At 38.1% G+C, this 16,887-nt stretch overlaps 2 protein-coding genes across 3 annotated transcripts in view; both read left to right on the top strand.

Annotated features, from left to right (window-relative positions):
• The window catches only part of LOC104946401 (disabled homolog 1-like), a 12,173-nt gene extending 5,835 nt beyond the window's left edge, over window positions 1-6,338 (top strand). The window contains exons 9-14 of the mRNA XM_010772234.1: window positions 1,800-1,931; window positions 2,405-2,491; window positions 2,598-2,645; window positions 2,784-2,846; window positions 3,303-3,393; window positions 5,365-6,338. Coding sequence (XP_010770536.1) covers window positions 1,800-1,931; window positions 2,405-2,491; window positions 2,598-2,645; window positions 2,784-2,846; window positions 3,303-3,393; window positions 5,365-5,834 — 891 coding nt within the window. The 3' untranslated portion in view covers window positions 5,835-6,338. The remainder of the gene's footprint in view (window positions 1-1,799; window positions 1,932-2,404; window positions 2,492-2,597; window positions 2,646-2,783; window positions 2,847-3,302; window positions 3,394-5,364) is intronic.
• A 66-nt stretch (window positions 6,339-6,404) lies between these two features.
• LOC104946395 (FYN-binding protein) lies at window positions 6,405-15,045 on the top strand. Of its 2 annotated transcripts, none has more exons than XM_010772227.1 (16): window positions 6,405-6,722; window positions 8,973-9,552; window positions 9,669-9,780; window positions 10,075-10,130; window positions 10,264-10,301; window positions 10,594-10,625; window positions 11,240-11,372; window positions 11,689-11,851; window positions 12,549-12,699; window positions 12,871-12,887; window positions 13,168-13,228; window positions 13,328-13,370; window positions 13,626-13,788; window positions 14,015-14,048; window positions 14,446-14,483; window positions 14,600-15,045. In XM_010772227.1, exons 1-16 carry the CDS (start codon window positions 6,720-6,722, stop codon window positions 14,626-14,628), a joined length of 1,653 nt encoding a protein of 550 aa, XP_010770529.1. In that variant the 5' UTR covers window positions 6,405-6,719; the 3' UTR covers window positions 14,629-15,045. The 2 variants fall into 2 exon arrangements, with proteins under 2 accessions (XP_010770529.1, XP_010770530.1); XM_010772228.1 differs by having other exon boundaries at window positions 9,672-9,780.
• The last annotated feature ends 1,842 nt before the right edge of the window (window positions 15,046-16,887 follow it).

The raw sequence follows: 16,887 nt of genomic DNA on the forward strand, positions 1-16,887 counted from the left end.
GGCCGCAAACAACTTCACGGCGTATACTGCCGCCCAAAATCCCCGGCCGGAAGTCCCCGGTTGTTGGGGACTGGCTTCAGTAGAAGCTCAGACTGAAGCCTTCCTAGTAAATCGCCAGAACGCCGACACCTCCTCATCTCCACCGCTCCCATGTTTTATTTTGTGTTGCCATTGGCAACACAAAATAAAACATGGGAGCGGTGGAGATGAGGAGGTGTCGGCGTTCTGGCGATTTACTAGGAAGGCTTCAGTCTGAGCTTCTACTGAAGCCNTAATCCACAATTATTTAAATGCAGTGTTAAGTGTTACTGTATGAGTTCCACTAGAAAATTACAGTTGTCAACCTCTCTTTGTGTGTTCTTTATTATGAACGTAACCGACTAGTCGACTAGTCGACTACTATTTTGAAAACTAGGTTCGACTAGTAAATATTGGAGGCGGAGAAGTGTGTGTGTGTGTGTGTGTGTGTGTGTGTGTGTGTGTGTGTGTGTGTGTGTGTGTGTGTGTGTGTGTGTGTGTGTGTGTGTGTGTGTGAGATTAAAATAGCCCAATTGCTTTTACAATAAATAAACATTGAATGTGTTTAATTGAATAGTAAAGGGGTTTAACGTTAGTGGCAGGGTGTGTGTGAGAGAGAATAAATGAGACAGCCCAATATTTAAAAAAAATTGTTATTCTTTTTCCCTGCATATTTAGCATATTTCGCAACTTTCCGCATATTTCGCAACTTCCCGCAATTTCACCGCATAAAATCACATAAAACCCTGCATGTTTGATCGCATAATCAAGGATTTTAGCCCGCATAATCAAGGAATTTAGCCCGCATAAGGATTTTTGCCCGCGTTTTTCTGGAGGGTCTAGATATATGATTGCTAATTTTACAATGTTGTGATGTGACTGACGTTAGCTAACATGCTAACACCGGTCACTCACCAAGACAGCTGCTCTGTTCTCCACTGGTTCTCCACACACCAAAGCTCCATTTCTCTCCGATGGCCGTTATTTTTTCTAATCCTTGGCTGCTCCTGGTCTCTTGGACGCCTAGCAGGCTCATAATTATAATCATATGCATTCAAATATATATTTTCAACCTCTTCTGTGTCAAAACTAGCATTGTGATCCATGTTTATTCATACGTTAGACCGGCCACTCTCCCCTTGTTTCCCCCATGTTACGTCACACGCGGGAGGTCACGTGCGGAGGCTTTTTTATGCGGAAGTGAAAATGTCTTACTAAAACGACGCCAGATGTCACTGTAGTGTATATTCCTGTATATTTTTGGGAAAATCTAGTGTATTCATCATTTTCCTACACATTTATTCACTGGTGTCTCTAACCTGCAAGTTGCTCTTTAATGCTTGAATATTTGTTTTAGTTTTGGTTCAACTTCGGCCCTTTCTTTTGGTCATATGTCTGATTGTAATAACCAACATCCCAAACTGTTTCCTGCACTGCATCTGTATTTCCTTGTCATGTTCAAAAATCTAAATTGCAGCTAATTTATTTTCTCTCTTAGGTTCGAGACCAAAGCATGTAATTGTAGGTGAAGGGTGCTAGATCCAGAAATAACCCCAAGTCTAAACATTCCCCAGCAAAAGCCAGAGACACAGAAACAGAAACGGAAACAAATCAGCTTTAATCAGGCTACATCTAAAGTTATGATATCTTTATTTTCCCTTTTTCTTACATCTTTTCTTTAAGGTCGTTTTTTGTTCCCCCATTCAACTTTTGTTGTGTCTAAATGTTTTGTAGTGGTTGGATATGTTGAACCTCAAACCTTTTCTATAATCTGCATTCAGGCTGTACTTCATGACCACGACCGAAGCGGGATCAGCTCTCTGATGAGAGACGAGTCTGACCCCAGAGCTCTGGCCTACGTCTACCAACACCAAGACACATACTGCCTCTTCTACATCAAGACGGCAAACCTGGTATTACACACACCACTCGCTACATGGGAAACATATTTAATAACATATGAATATTCATAGACATTAGCGACAGTTATTAAAAAATTACTTAACAAGATGCTATTTATCTATATTAATGACATTGATTAACAAAACCACTACACAGTGAATAATCAGGCTGCTGTATAACATTCATTATAATAATGGCAGTCTTTTGGAAATGTAACTGACTTATTCTGATAATGAAAAGAGTAGACCAAAGTAGGCCAACGTGCAAAAATGTACCTCAGTCTTGGACAATTGCTCAACTGTCGGTTCAAGTTAAAAGAACAGAGAAGTATCTGTCCTTTTTTGTATTTTCACGCTGTTTTGAACCACACTATATAGTTACATCCCTTATCCCAGGTAGTGAGAGCACAACTAAAAACAGGTTTGTTCTCTGAGGAAAATGATATGTTTGGTGCACAGTGTGATGTTTGATTTGTGTTCTCCAGGCAGACCCGGTCCTGGTTGACATTGAGAAAGTTTCTAAGATGGTGGACCAGGAGACAACTGAGGAACCAGCAGATGCACTGACACAAGTAAGGCAAACTTTTTTAAGTGTATAGTTACATCAGTGTTTTTTGACTTTGGTGTCCATGTATTCATTTTTTGCATCAAGTGTTCAATGGTGTTTGTTTTTTCCAGACTAATTCCTTACTGCTACTAAATGACAGTTCAGCCCCAGCAGCTGAGGTAAATAAAATAAAGTTGTATTCCTTAAATCTTATGGTGAGATTTATCATTGAACATCTTTTTATGTAGTTATTTTTCTTGAAATGGTGGAAGGCAAAGATTGAAATAAAACTGCACTGAATGTGCCTTTATTTTTAGGAACTAGCTTTGGAGGAAGTGCTCAGTCCACGGAAAGATTCTTCCCCTGGAAACTTAGACCAGGTACACAATATCACACATGTGAATCTGTCAATACACTGTGTCTTACCTGCCTTATTTGAACATGTTTTTATTTAATGAACCACCTCAAAACAACAAAATCATGAAACATCTTGCATTTCAGAATTTCAAAACATTGAGGTGAAATAACAAAGATATAGCATGACTGACCTTTCAAATTCAAGCCTCAGGTTGGGGTTAGTTAGTTAGCAGTTATTCTGCTTTTTAAGATCATAACATACAGTATGTGAATTTATAAGACATATGGTATTTTCGTTAATGTCTATTATTGTTGTTGCTCTCATATGGCTCGTGAGACTAACTAACCTGCAGTTCGATTAACAGTCTGCTACCTTTTATTGTTAATTAACTTAGTGTTAATACATAAGCAATTGATAAATGTTGATTTATGTTGTTTTTAGATGCAAACTTTAGAGTTTTCTGTTGCTCTGTGTACAGGCCTCTTCCAGTAACGAGCTGATGGCGGTTTTCTCGATCCAAATGGAGGAGCCGCTGATGCCCGACCAGAGCTCCTGCGCCAGTCAGCCAGGTTAGTCTCCAACTGAGACCAGGAACTGTTATGCTGAGTAAACCATGATGCATACCTTAATCCTCTATAGCCTAAAATATGTTAGAGCTGAAGTTAGTAGGGGGCAGTACACAGCCTGGAAGTGCTAATACTTTGGTCTCATTCATGGCAAAATGATCTATTTCCTTCCTGCTTGTTCTGTTTCTATAAAACGGAGCCATTCATTTAATTATTGTGGCCAAAAGCTACGTCTTTTCTGACCATTTTGGCCGCAAATTCCACTTCAATTTCACAATTTGAATCTTGTTTTGTATCACAATCCACTGTCTAAATACTGTAAAAAGAGAAGAGGGAAGTTATTTCATGTCATATTTGCATAACTACTACTTTAGTTTCATTACATTTTAGAGATTGATTGATTTTTGGAATGTTTTTTTGATAGTGATTAAAAGGAGTGGAGGGTTCACTTTGGGAACCAAACGCAGTATATGGTTATTACAAATGTTTTGCATCACATCAGAGGGTGTATTCATGCAAAGATCTAGCTCAGAGTTCATCAGTTTGGTATCCTATCATGCAAATAAATGTAATTAAAATATCAGGCTGTCATGCCTTAACACTGGCCCCTTCCCTCCTCATGCTGACTCTTTTGTCGGCTGAATCAGAGCAACTTGATACTGTGGTTGAATGGTTGAAACATGATGTTTGAAGTGCTGAGAGCCAAAAACTACATTCACACCACCATCAAACATTAATGCTCCCTACATCATACATCATGAAAGACCAGGCAGGAAATAAGGATTCATACACTGACCTTTGATCTTAGACCTGGAGGCACAAGAGAAAAATGCAAACAGTGTTCCATAACGTACACTACGTGAGTTTTCCCACGATCTCCCTGTTTAAAATGATTAATCCATAGGGAATGGCATCATTTCCATTGAATGCCTAGAAATGGCCTTATTTTCTCATACTAACGTTATCTCATTCTCCTCAAGAGGGAAACACATCAGATTCCCATGAGCTAAATTACAGAAAAGAAAACAATGAATAATGGTTTTTTTTAATTACATTGTGTATCTGCTGGATTATATGTATTTATGTTCTTATTTTGTTTATTTATACTTGCATTTAGGTTTTTTACCAGAACATGTTGACACCCTTTAATAATGATAAAAAACTTCTGATTATGGGTTAAGGATGTGTGGCCCTTTTGAGGGTTTTAATACATTCACAGTACTTATGTAGCACCTAGACCTGCTTCATAATAAACCAAATGTTGTTGATCCTGTTATAGTGTGGAAAAGGGTTGTGTTGGGGTGGTGTGATATGCACTTTCAAAACACAGGTTTTTAGGTTTAGGTACTGTCTCTCTTTATAATTACTTAACCATGGCAAGTCATTTTCATTATTGTAATTACAACAAGTTGATAATCAATTACTTTGTCATTCCAGAAATCCAGGATATTGCAACTAATACTCTCTAAAATGCTCTAAAAATGTTTGAGTAATTCCCATCACAGGGTCCCAGAAATCAAAGTGCGTCCTTTAAATGACTTCATGTCAAACAGACAGTCCAAAACCCAAGGATAATCAATTTAAAAGAGAGTGTCCACCGACAGAGAAAGGTGGACACTGATGCTTGACTTATAGTGTCTCATTTGTTTTTTAAGAAATGAAGCCAGAGTTTGATTAGCTTAGCTCAGCATAAGGAATGTAAACAGGTGTACAAAGCTAGCCTTAATTTTATTCTAAAGGTAAAATATTCTGCCTTCCAATGTCTCTAATGTCTCCCATTGATCGTTGTGATGAGATTTTTTGATACAAATGTAAAAACTAACAAGGGTTTCACTGGGAGTTGTATGCTCAAACTACGCATTGGAAGTGCCAGTAGTTTTTTTTGTTTGACTAAAAAAGTAATCAACTAATTGTTTCTGACTGGATTTGCTACACGATATTTAGTATATTTTTTGTGTTCCTCTTTTCTCTCAGAGTCTCCACATCATACTCTCTCCTCCTCTCAGATCCTCTCCATGTTCCCCACTCAGCCAGCAGGGGGCACTCCTTACTCCTCGCCCCCATACTCTCCCATCTCCATGCCCTGGGGCCAGCAGGGGCTTCTGGGTAATCAGTGGGCAGGTCCAGCTGCAGTGCCCTGGCCCACAATGCCCAGTAGTCCGTCAGCATGGCCCCCTGCAGGATACCAAGGGCCCCCAGCAGGATACCCAGGGCCCCCTGCAGGATACCAAGGGCCCCCGGCAGGATACCCAGGGCCCCCTGCAGGAGGCCAGTTTCTGTCACATGGCCCTCAGCCAGGAGCTGTGATGGGAGGAAACTCACCCGCCTCACCCACAGCTGTCAGTGGGTACCCCTCCCCTCTAAACTCCCTCTACACCCCCACTGGAGCAACAGCACCGCTGCAGTCAGTCACCCCCACCTTGTACCAAAATCTCCTCTTGTAAAGAACTGAGTTGAAAATGTGTTTTCGAGATGATGCTCATTTAGGTCCACTAAAATGTGTATTTCATTTTTCATTCTTTCTTTCATTTGCACGTAATCAAATATTTGTTTTGTTGCCTGATCAAACTGGAAGATCAAAACCATTTACTACAGTATGTTGTTACGAGTTATCATTTACTGTCTGTTTAAACTGAACAAAAGAAACACTTGTACTGCTATTGTTTAATACAATTGAATTTATAGTTCACAAATCACAAAGTATTATGATTATTAAAGATAATATAGTTTAATTACCCCTGCTGATACACTAGGTTGTGTTTTATGAGTTTTACTGACACTTGAAATTACTTTTCATTTCTTTAACAGATATAAGTTAGTTAATGTAATGTTCATCAGAATTAAATGCAGAACATAAAAGGAAGCTCAGTTAACTTTGTTTCTAATTTCCTTCAAACTAAAGCATCTCACTTTGTCTTCGGTTTTATTATATAACTATATCATTGTGTGAACGTTCTTATTGAAATAGAAAGTATATAATGTATAATAACATATTGCAGAAAATAAGCTAAATATAAAATGTTTTCTTCACATCAATTGCCCTCACAGTGCCCTAAAATATAACTGTATTATTCATACACATAATAACAAAAAAACTGACCTTTTTAAGAAGAACTGAAACGAAGTGACTGACAGCATGTTAAAGTTCCTCTACTGTTATTCCCATGTTGTGTCACTGTCTGTTCTCCTGTTGCACTCACTGAAGCGTTTCCTCATTTGAAGTATACGTTTAGTGACACAGGTCTGTACAGTAGATCAGCCTCGATATACTGAATCACGCTGGACATGGAGCACTTTATTCATCAGTGAGTCCACCACTAAAGGAAAATATGGTAAGAAATTGTTATTTGCTATGTTACTAAGTTTATTTGTTGTTAATATATTTGTGAATGGATGATTAACAACTCCTCGATGGCTCTTTTCACCCTTCTGGCCATTTCCTCCTACTCGTGTGTCTATGAATAATCTGACTTCTATAGAAAGACCATCCAATTTCATTTTTTTGAAAACCTCAGTTTCCCTCTTACATAAAACATATTATTATGGAATCACCTTTAAAACTTCCTGTACAAACCTGCAAATACAGGATCTTACCGGCTTGTTTGTGGTAATTACATCATTGTCACAGTAGAAGGGGAAGTTGGATTTTGGAAAGAAGTGCTCATGCTGCTAATGAAAGAAAGCTCTATCACAGTAGTTAATGATCAACAGTGAGCTCAGTGCAGCTTTACTTCCACTTTCCTATCTTCCTTCAAAAATACACATGTAGCAGTTCAGAAGTTCATGTATGATATCATTATTTTAAATATAAAGTAACCTGCACTGCAAGTATGTGTGCAACTTTATCAATTATTTTAATTATCCATTCATCTAAGAAATATATTTATATAAATGATTATGGGTGAATAATGGTTTGGTCTTTAATATCTCTTCGACTTTCTCAAATGTCGATGTAATGTCTGTTACATTTTTTCAGATCAAAACCAAAAGGATGAACAATTACTTTATCTATTAATCAATTATCAATAAACTTAGTGAAAAAAATGTCTGACCTTCGTCCAATCGGTTAGTCAACTAATATGTGTAGCTGTACCAATGAATAATTAAATAAATGAATTACATAAACTGCATGTTCTCTGTTTCAGAGACTGGTTGCTACCTAAATATAGTCACTCGTACTTTATCCAGCTTATTCTACATAGGTTAGTGCAAGATCATTTAAGGAGTTCTGACAAACTTATAATAATTTAAATAAACATTTTAACCAATTAGTTTTACTGTGTGTAAACTTAACGGAGAACAGAAGACTTCACTTGAAGTCAGTGATATTTACGATAACAAATGACATACCAGAAAATATTTTAAGGTACAATTTCAATGTAAATTGTGAATGTACTCAATCATATTTTATTTGTTGACAAGACTTTTTCTCACTTTTTTGTAAATAAAATATGTGTTGTTAGTGTTATCAGGTTTTTTCTCTGCAGCACACGTGCACAGCTACTGTGTGGTGACCCCGTTTTAAAAACTGCAATAAAATGTCAGACGACAGACACACGCACTTAGATGCACGCACACACTTTTGTTGAACCCCATCTGCGTGTCGTGTGTGTTTGTGGTGTAGAGAGAGGTTTTCGTCTGTTTCCTGCGAGCACAGCTTGCAGCTTATTGGTGCAGGAGGTGAGAGCAGAGAATGTTTCTATGGTAACCGGCGCAGGATGCTGGCTAAGTTACAGAGGTGTGCGGTGTTGATCACTTCCTGCTCTTCTTCACACTGTCTGTTTGACTTTGTCAAACTTGATATGTTCAGACAAAATATGGTGTAATTCCTTTGTTTTCATCAGGTTTTCAGTTTGTCAACATAACAGAGAACAAGAAAACGTAATATTTACAACAAAAGTTCCTTTAATTTTTCATAATTGTACCTCCTTGCTTTGAGACCATTGCTCTTTTAACTGCCTATTCAAGTTAAACACAACCAATGATAGTATTTGTCTGACGACGGATTTTAAGAGCTACTATAAAGATGCTCACCTGAAAGTCATGTGACTTCTTATTTTTATAAGAAACCTCTGCATACTTAGAAAAACTTTGTAGCACTGTAAAATGTTTTAAATATTATGGGGAAAATGTCATAGAATTATCCAACTGCAGTGAGTTTAATAGCTTTTGAATTGACAGCAACAACAAAAGAGAGCATAACCATTTCTTTATAAGTCTTAAAATCCCCAGATAACCTGTTTTAAAAGATTGTATTTGAAAATCCTTGCTATAACTAACAATTGAACCACTTTGTGTAACATAAATAATGTTTTAATGTAGTGATTGATTTCATTCCATGATTACTCATTGCAGCAACCTCAGTAAATGTCTGTTCCTCACTTATATCATAATCATTTTGTTGAGGAGACTGCTCAGCTCTGAGTAGATCAAAAGAACCAGGAAACTGCAATGTTGCACGGTGCATTCTCACCTTGTAAAGCGAGCGTGGGGGGTATGCCTTGCTGTCTGCTGCGCTGCTGACTTCCTGCTTCAAACACATATCAGCTGCAGTTGAGTTTGTGCCTGTGTATTTTTTTCAGGAGGACAGCGTGGATGTGAAGGCTCTGAGGGCCAGGTTCAACACCAAGCCCATCACCTCACCAGACACCAGCAGCAGAGACAGCGGCTCCCCAAAATCTCCTCAACCCGGCTTTGGTAGACTTCCACTGACAGAGAGCAACCTGGCGCACCACAGACTGTCTCCCACGGTTCCTCCTCCTCCACTGGCTAGCTCAGGCCAGGTGAGGTTCCCGAGGCCGGCAGAATCCATGGCGGCATCCAGACCTCCCCTCCCTCGACCGTCTCCCAGTCCTGGAGTCAGAGCCCCCCTCCAGCCGGCAGACCACAGCAGGGTCAAGCTGAAGGGGGAGATGCTGCAGAACATGATGCTGAGGCACCAGAGGCCTCCAATCCCCAAACAAGCCCCAGCTCACACCACCCCTCCACCTCTCCGACAGCAGCCCCGAAAGAGGAGCGCAGGTGAGGTGACCCCGCTCAGGAGGCCCCTGCCCCCTGAAGGACCCCTGCCCCTGAAACCCAAACGGCCTCCCAATGTCAACCTGGAGCCATTTCTGAGGCTCAACCGAGGACCCGCCCTTCCTGGTCCCAAAAAGAGTGACGGTAAGTCTCGGGCTTATTTCTCATAGTTTTTAAATCATGCACGACTCAATTGATAAATGAAATTACGAAAATACATTGCTGAATGTGTGTAAATAAGTGTGCTGTGATTTCCGCAGCAGGTTCCCCAGGATCAGGGGGAAGAAAGATGTCTTTACCCGCCATCCTCAGTCCTCCGAAACCGCCACAACGAATCAACAAACCCAGGCTGCCGCACCAAATGGCCTCCATGTGAGTCTTTAGATCACGTAATGCTGGTGTTATACCAACACATGCAGGAATCTACATACAATTAATTATTCCACATCTTCAGATAGACAATAAGTCATACATAAATCACTGAGAATGCCACAGTAAAATCAAATTCTCATCTTCATCACAGTTGACAGGATGTTAAGATTGCAGGGAGGAAAACGTGGGAGAATCTACAACTATCTTTAACATTTGCAGCATCCAGATGTCAGGTGGTACACCAACCAATTGCTGAATAACAAGCAAGAAAAATGTGTTGCTTATTGATTGCAGGGACATTGAAGATAACCAGGACTACTATGATGACATTGGAAGCTTTGAGAAGAACGGTAACAATGGCATCTTGTTTGTTTCTGCATCACGGCAAATATTTCTGTTTTTACGCCTTTGTTCCTCTAACACATTTTAAGTTATTCAGAAAAGTGCAACAACTTATATTTTCCTCGTGATGTTTCTTCACAGAGTCCTGGAGCGACAACAGTTCACAGTGTGTGGACGAGGTAAGGCCATTTTAACTTACCGTGAAGTGAATACGCCTCCCATTTTTAAGAATTTAAAAACGCTCTTTCCTCAAACCAGATCATAAAGTTAGAATAACGTTTTATAAATGTTAGTTTAATGATTGACAGGCTGAAATATTCCTTTATATTAATATTGTAAATGACAATTAAGCTGTCATGGATGGCATTCCCTTTTAATCTAATAAACCTGATATATTTTGTTGTTCTGTTAACGTGCACATTTTTGCACGTTTAAAACAAGGAGGTTTTTTTTCTTTCTTTTCTTTTACAGGAAAATGATGACGTGTATGAATTCATAGATGAGTAAGTATACACGTTCTTTCTTTATCATACAGTGTCTGTAGTTGTTAAGAGCTCTGCTGGTTAAAGTAGAAAGTGGCCGCAGTGAACACGAAGCACGACAGAAAACAGAAAGTGCTTCTATTAGTTCTCTTACTCCTATTGTTATTTTTGCACCTACTGAAGCAGCAACAACCACTCTTTCAACTATAACCTAAAAGGCTTTGCAATTTGAGTTTTTTCATTTTACACAACGTCTCTTTAGGAAACGGTACTCTAATGTGTAATACCTGTTTGGTTTAACAGGATGTCTTTGGCAAGCAACCTTAAATGTGCAACAGATTGTTGAAAGGGTTTCTGTAATTCAACATATTACCTGTTAGGTATTGTTGTCACCTATGTAATGTGTAACACTGTTGTTAAGACATTTGATTTTCCATTTTAACAACAATTATACAACTGTTTCCAAGGTGTAAAAAATCAAACATCAACATCATGTCTAACATTAGCATATAGCAAGCACAGATTCAAAGAGCAACTGTCATGGCCATAGATTCTTGTAGTTGCTTAATTTATGTAGTAAAATGTGTAATGAAGTAATGAACTGCTTTGAAAATGATTGAATTGTTCCTTTAAAGGGATCAGGTGGAGAAAAACCGGTTAAATAGTGAGAAGCAAAACAAAATAGATGAAAAGAAGCAACAAGCACAGGAGAAGAGAGATCAGATGGAGCGTCAGAAGAGAGAACATGACTTGAGGAAGAACTTTCAGGTACGGACAAAATACGCCCTCCATTAAAAACCCTAAGTCCAGTTTCTGTCACAGAAGATCAGAAAGCATTACTAAGTTATCTTGGGTGGTAGTTTAGAAAATCACCACCTGCAAAAAAGGAATGCCTTTTATATATCAGGATATATTTAAGGCTAAGAAACTATTCAGGTTCTTCTAATAGTTAGGTAACCTATTTCCAACTTCATGAATGTTATTTACAAAATCTATGTTTTTGCTTAAATTTGTAACATAGCTTAAATCCTTAAGCATTGAGTTTTTTCAAATCCGGTCACACTTTTTTTCTGTCTTCCTATAGTTACAAGGGGAAGTGGAGGTCCTTCATACAGCCAGAGTCAGACATGACTGGCATGGAGTAGGAAAACTGGACCTTAGCGTACGACAAGGAGAGAGCGTGGAGATCCTCCGAGTGAAGAACAACCCGGGAGGCAAATGGTTGGCTAAGTCTGTCAATGGAAAATGTGAGTTTCAATTAGAATATCTATCAAACATTTTTAGAAAATGTCAAGTCTTTATAAGGACTATTTTAAGGTTAGTTTATCAATTTGAAGACGTTTTGTCGGGACCTTGCTTGACTGTAACTCGACTTTATTATGTTTGCGAAGATATTATGCATCATGTTTTGCAGATGATACTCAACTCTATCTGTACAACCAAAACATCCTTGCGGCCTTAATGCTTTACACCCGTCTATCTCAGTCTTGATGTTTACATTCTCAGTGTCTGTTTTTCTTGTTGTAACTCATATAGAATATGCTAGCAACTAGGGAAGCAAAGAAGATGTCTTAATATAAGGAAATAACGGACTGGTGGAGGGCAACAAAGAAGGTTATAAAGCAAAGCAGGTAGCATTTTCCCCAGTGAGAAAGTGAGACTGTTGTTGGTTGTTTTTCCAGCAAGTCAGTAACAGTGAGGTCAATCTCAATTTGTTCAGGAGGATATAGCCGTTCTTGCTTTGTACTATTTGTAACTAATTTGCCCATAGTGATACATGTTTTTATGGATCCAAATCCAATCTTTTCCAAACAGAAATATAAGGCTTTGTGGTTGTGGTTTCATAGATGCCCAGTGATAACATTGATTATCATTAGATGGACCTGTGTTGCTTCACACACTGATTTGTCATAATTCTTATCTTTGTGTTGTGTCACCTTGCAGACGGTTACATCAGTAACACATGTGTGGATGTTGACTATGAAGCAGTGAAGCGCAAACTGCTCCAGTCCAGAAAGATAGAAACTCCGCCTTTGCCTCCACCACCTCCTGACCCCCCGCTGATGTTAAATGTGGATTCCACTAGCAAAGAAAGGTACAGCTGTCAGATGATCATGTGTGTGTTATACTGGGAGAAATGTTTTTTTCAATTATTGTTTCACAAGCATTTTATCCTTAAATTCTGTTATCTACCTTATTATATGGTGCTTTCTAATTTTCAACCATGTCTTTCAAACTAACATGAAATGTTTCCTCTAATCTCCAGCATGCTTCTGGAAGATGGTAAGTGACACTTTAACATTACTGAATGATTAGGATTAAACAATAAACAGTAAGGGATTCACATTAGAGATTCATAAGGTTAAAACACTTACTGCTGGGGAACAATCTTAAAAAGTCTGTTCTTATTCAAGTATTGTGTAAAATAACTGAAATATACATCATTTGATACAAAAACACACTATTTTTGTTAAAATGTGGTTGCCTGATTGTTTCAAAAGATGATGGTTCTGACAAGATGATTCTAGTTTTGGTTTACTGTACTTTTCGTTTTTGACCTCAGACGACTATGATGACGTTCAACCAATGTGTGAGGATTTCCCGCCACCACCGCCTGAAATCAGGTACCTATTTACATCTTGACACTGAAAGGGGACAGGAAATAAGAGCTTGAGAAATGACAACTTGATTATCTGTTAAATCATTATAATCTTTATTTCCAGCTTTGATCCTAAAGTTGGAAAGGAGCTAAGAAAGAAATTTAAGGTAAATATTTGTTACACTTTCACATCCGATTATTTATCTGTAAATAAGAGTGGTATATGAGCATAGTAGGGAAAGAAACATTTTATATTGTTCATTATCTCTTCCTGAATCATTCATACAACAGAAACATGCACACACCTCAATGACAAGAAGCGTTATTTCCAGATGAGGCATATGACACCAACATCTCAGAGTGCCCTTAAGACAATTACTGAAAATGCTCAAATTGAATCACTCCTACCTGTTGTCTCCCAGTATGAAGGGTCTCTTAGAGTACTCCACACCATGATGGTGGATCCTAATTGTGTCATTAAGAAGCCAGGAGGGAAGGATCTGCACGTGACTAATGGAGAAGTTGTGGACATTATCCAGCTCACCAACAACAAGAAAGCTCTGTGTGGTAACAAGTTTGGAAAATGTATGCAAACACTTCACATCCCTTTGATTTTGATATGATTAGTAAACCTAAAGCCATGCTTTTGGCTCTGTGAGGTTGTCATAGCAGCTTGACCTAAACCAAATGTTAACAACAGCTTCTTTTCTTATGTTTTCTTTATAATTACATGAATTTAATGACTATGCTAATCTTCCTAGTGTGCATGATAGTGTTTGACATAATGTCTGTTTTGTATTAACTCTCACAGATGGTTATGTGTCCAGAGCTCTTCTTCTTCCAATGTAAGTCAATCTTCATCAGTTTTAATTGTGATCCAACATTTGCTCTACTTCAGTTTAGTCGTCATACTTTAAATAAATACCCCTTTACTTAAAATGTATAAACCTACATGTAAACAAATGTTTTGCTTTAATGACAGCTTCACTTTGACTTGGGTTGTTTAATAGAGTTTGTTGTTGTTGTTTTGGAGATTGAAGATACAGTTGTACATATACATATTTTATTTTTAGTCATCTAAAGATTTCATATTCAATACCTTCTTAAATATAATGTGTATAATTGACGTTTCCAGTAAAAAAATGTATAAACTCAACATCATAACATAGCAGCAAGTTTTAGATCTAGAAAAATATCAATAGAAGAAACTGTTCTTGTTTTAACATCACTCTCCATTTGCAGGGAAGGAGACATTTACGACGATGTTGACTTTTTATGTGGTGAGTTATCTTTGGATATGTCCTGTATTAAATGCATTAAATGTATTTCTCAAGCTCATGAGTGTTGTTTTATACTTATTTATAATGATTGTTGTGTTTTTAATTTTATATTTCAGACGTCTACGACAACGACGCTCCAAACTGATTATAGAAACCTGAGAACAAAACAAACACGTCACACAGTAAGAGAGAGAGAGATTGGAGGAGTAAGAGAGAGGCTAAAGATAAAAAACTATGTGAAAATGTAAGATATATAAAACGATATAACTAACATATTATACATTTTTGACTTCACCAGTTGCATTCAATTAAGCAGGATTCAATCGAGAGAAATTATATACCAAAACATCTTATAAAACTAAAGGAACGGAAAATTAGAACACACGCACGCATGCACACACACACACACACACACACACATCAATGCATTGTTTGCCAAACTGCTTGTATAGAAAGTGAATACACTATTAATGTAGCTTTGTGTATTGCTCAACTCTGGGATAATTTAAAAATAAATGAAATGTGTTTTTTTTTTACTGTTAACAGTTTTTTCATTTGAATATATGTTCGTCTTTTGAATAAAAAAGAAAATGCCTAGACCCTGGAAGTGTTTTTTTTTTGTCAAGTGGCAGAGAAAGACTCTACCTATACGTTGACAACCATCCAACATAATTGACAACCAATTCATTGATGGTCATTACAAATCATGAAGGCGACGTTAAGGCGCATCTTAAACTGCTGTCTAAAAATAAACGTAAATACAGTAAGATTGTTATTCACGTCGGTGGTAATGATGTTCGTTCATCAGAATGCACCACAGTTAATGTGGCATCGGTGTGTAGATATGCTAAAGTAATATCGGACAGCGTAATTTTCTATGGTCCCCTCCCCAATCTGATCAATGATGACATGATAGCCGCATGTCATCGTTTCAGCGCTGGTTGTCTCGGTGGTGCCCAGCAAACAATGTGGGCTTCGTAAATAATTGGACAGCCTTCTGGGGAAAACCTGGTCTGATTAAGAGAGATGGCATTCATCCTACTTTGGAAGGTGCAGATCTCATTTCAGCAAACATTTCAGAGCTTTGTGGACGTAATCCATGACAAAGTGGAGTTGATACCAGGAGGAGGAGTCGCAGTTTTATATGTTTCTCTGCACTCTCTCCAATAAAATACCCAATATTAACGGTGTGTGTGTCTGCCCAAGGACAATTTAAAGTAAAACCTATAGATGTGTCACACATAATAACTTAATAAAAGTAAATGTAACAACTACTACAGTGCAACAAAACAGGAAGATTAAATGTGGTCTCTTAAACATAAGATCTCTAGCATCTAAAGCAATATTGGTAAATGATTTAATATCAGATTATAATATTGATATATGCTGTCTCACTGAAACTTGGTTGAGACATGAAGAATATGTCAGCATAAATGATACCATATCAATACTCATATTGCTCGAGACACAGGCCGAGGAGGTGGAGTTGCAGCAATCTTTGACTCAAATTTAATTATCAATACTAAACAAAAATTAAGTTATACCTCCTTTGAAAGTCTCGTTTTTAGTCTTACGCATCCGAACTGGAAAACTGTGCAGCCAATCTTATTTGTTACAGTGTACCGTGCACCAGGTCCTTATTCAGAATTCTTATCAGAATTCTCTGAGTTAACAAAGCAACCATTCAAAGCTTAAACATACTTAATCATGAACGGCAATATACTTCGACTTGAGGCGATAGACCCTGTCAAACTGTTATTTTCAATAACGTCAACTTCATTTAAAGATAACACTTGATACCAGTACAACCAATTTAGCATACAGAAACTTTAGACAGACTTAACAGAGCTAGCTAATGTTAGCTTATTAGCTACATCACAATTAAACCTACTAAACAAGTTCCAAATATTGCTTCATAATTAAGCAAACGTAATAATGTATAGTTCGAGATTAATGCATGACTAACGACAAGATGTGAAAGTATTATACTTCACTTACACTGTTAGCGGGAGCCCCACTTCCAGAAGCCATGTTGTTGGAGATTAACTCTGAACTTTCACAGCCCCAGACTCCGCAAACCGCGTAGATAGCCGCGTTCACACCGGAGTATTTTTCCCACTTTAGTTCCGATATAGTTCCGAAATGTCGCGTTCACACCAAAAAGAGCCGGAACTAAAATTAGTTCATGAGAACCTTTTTACCCCCTTTTCCGTCCCTGCTAGAGAGCAGGGACTCTCATGCGGCTCTCTTGTGAGAAAAGAGCTATATTTCTGATTGGCTGGGCGGATTGCAAACCACGCCCCGTAAAACTCAAAAAAAGTGTTGTGAAGCCACCATTTTATTAGCATTAGCATTAGCCCAGCGCAGAAACGCAGAGAGACTAATTTATGGTAACACAAAATAA

Source organism: Notothenia coriiceps, unplaced genomic scaffold (assembly GCF_000735185.1).
Source record: "Notothenia coriiceps isolate Sejong01 unplaced genomic scaffold, NC01 NC01_scaffold00011003, whole genome shotgun sequence".
In the NCBI taxonomy this organism is placed as follows: domain Eukaryota; kingdom Metazoa; phylum Chordata; class Actinopteri; order Perciformes; family Nototheniidae; genus Notothenia; species Notothenia coriiceps.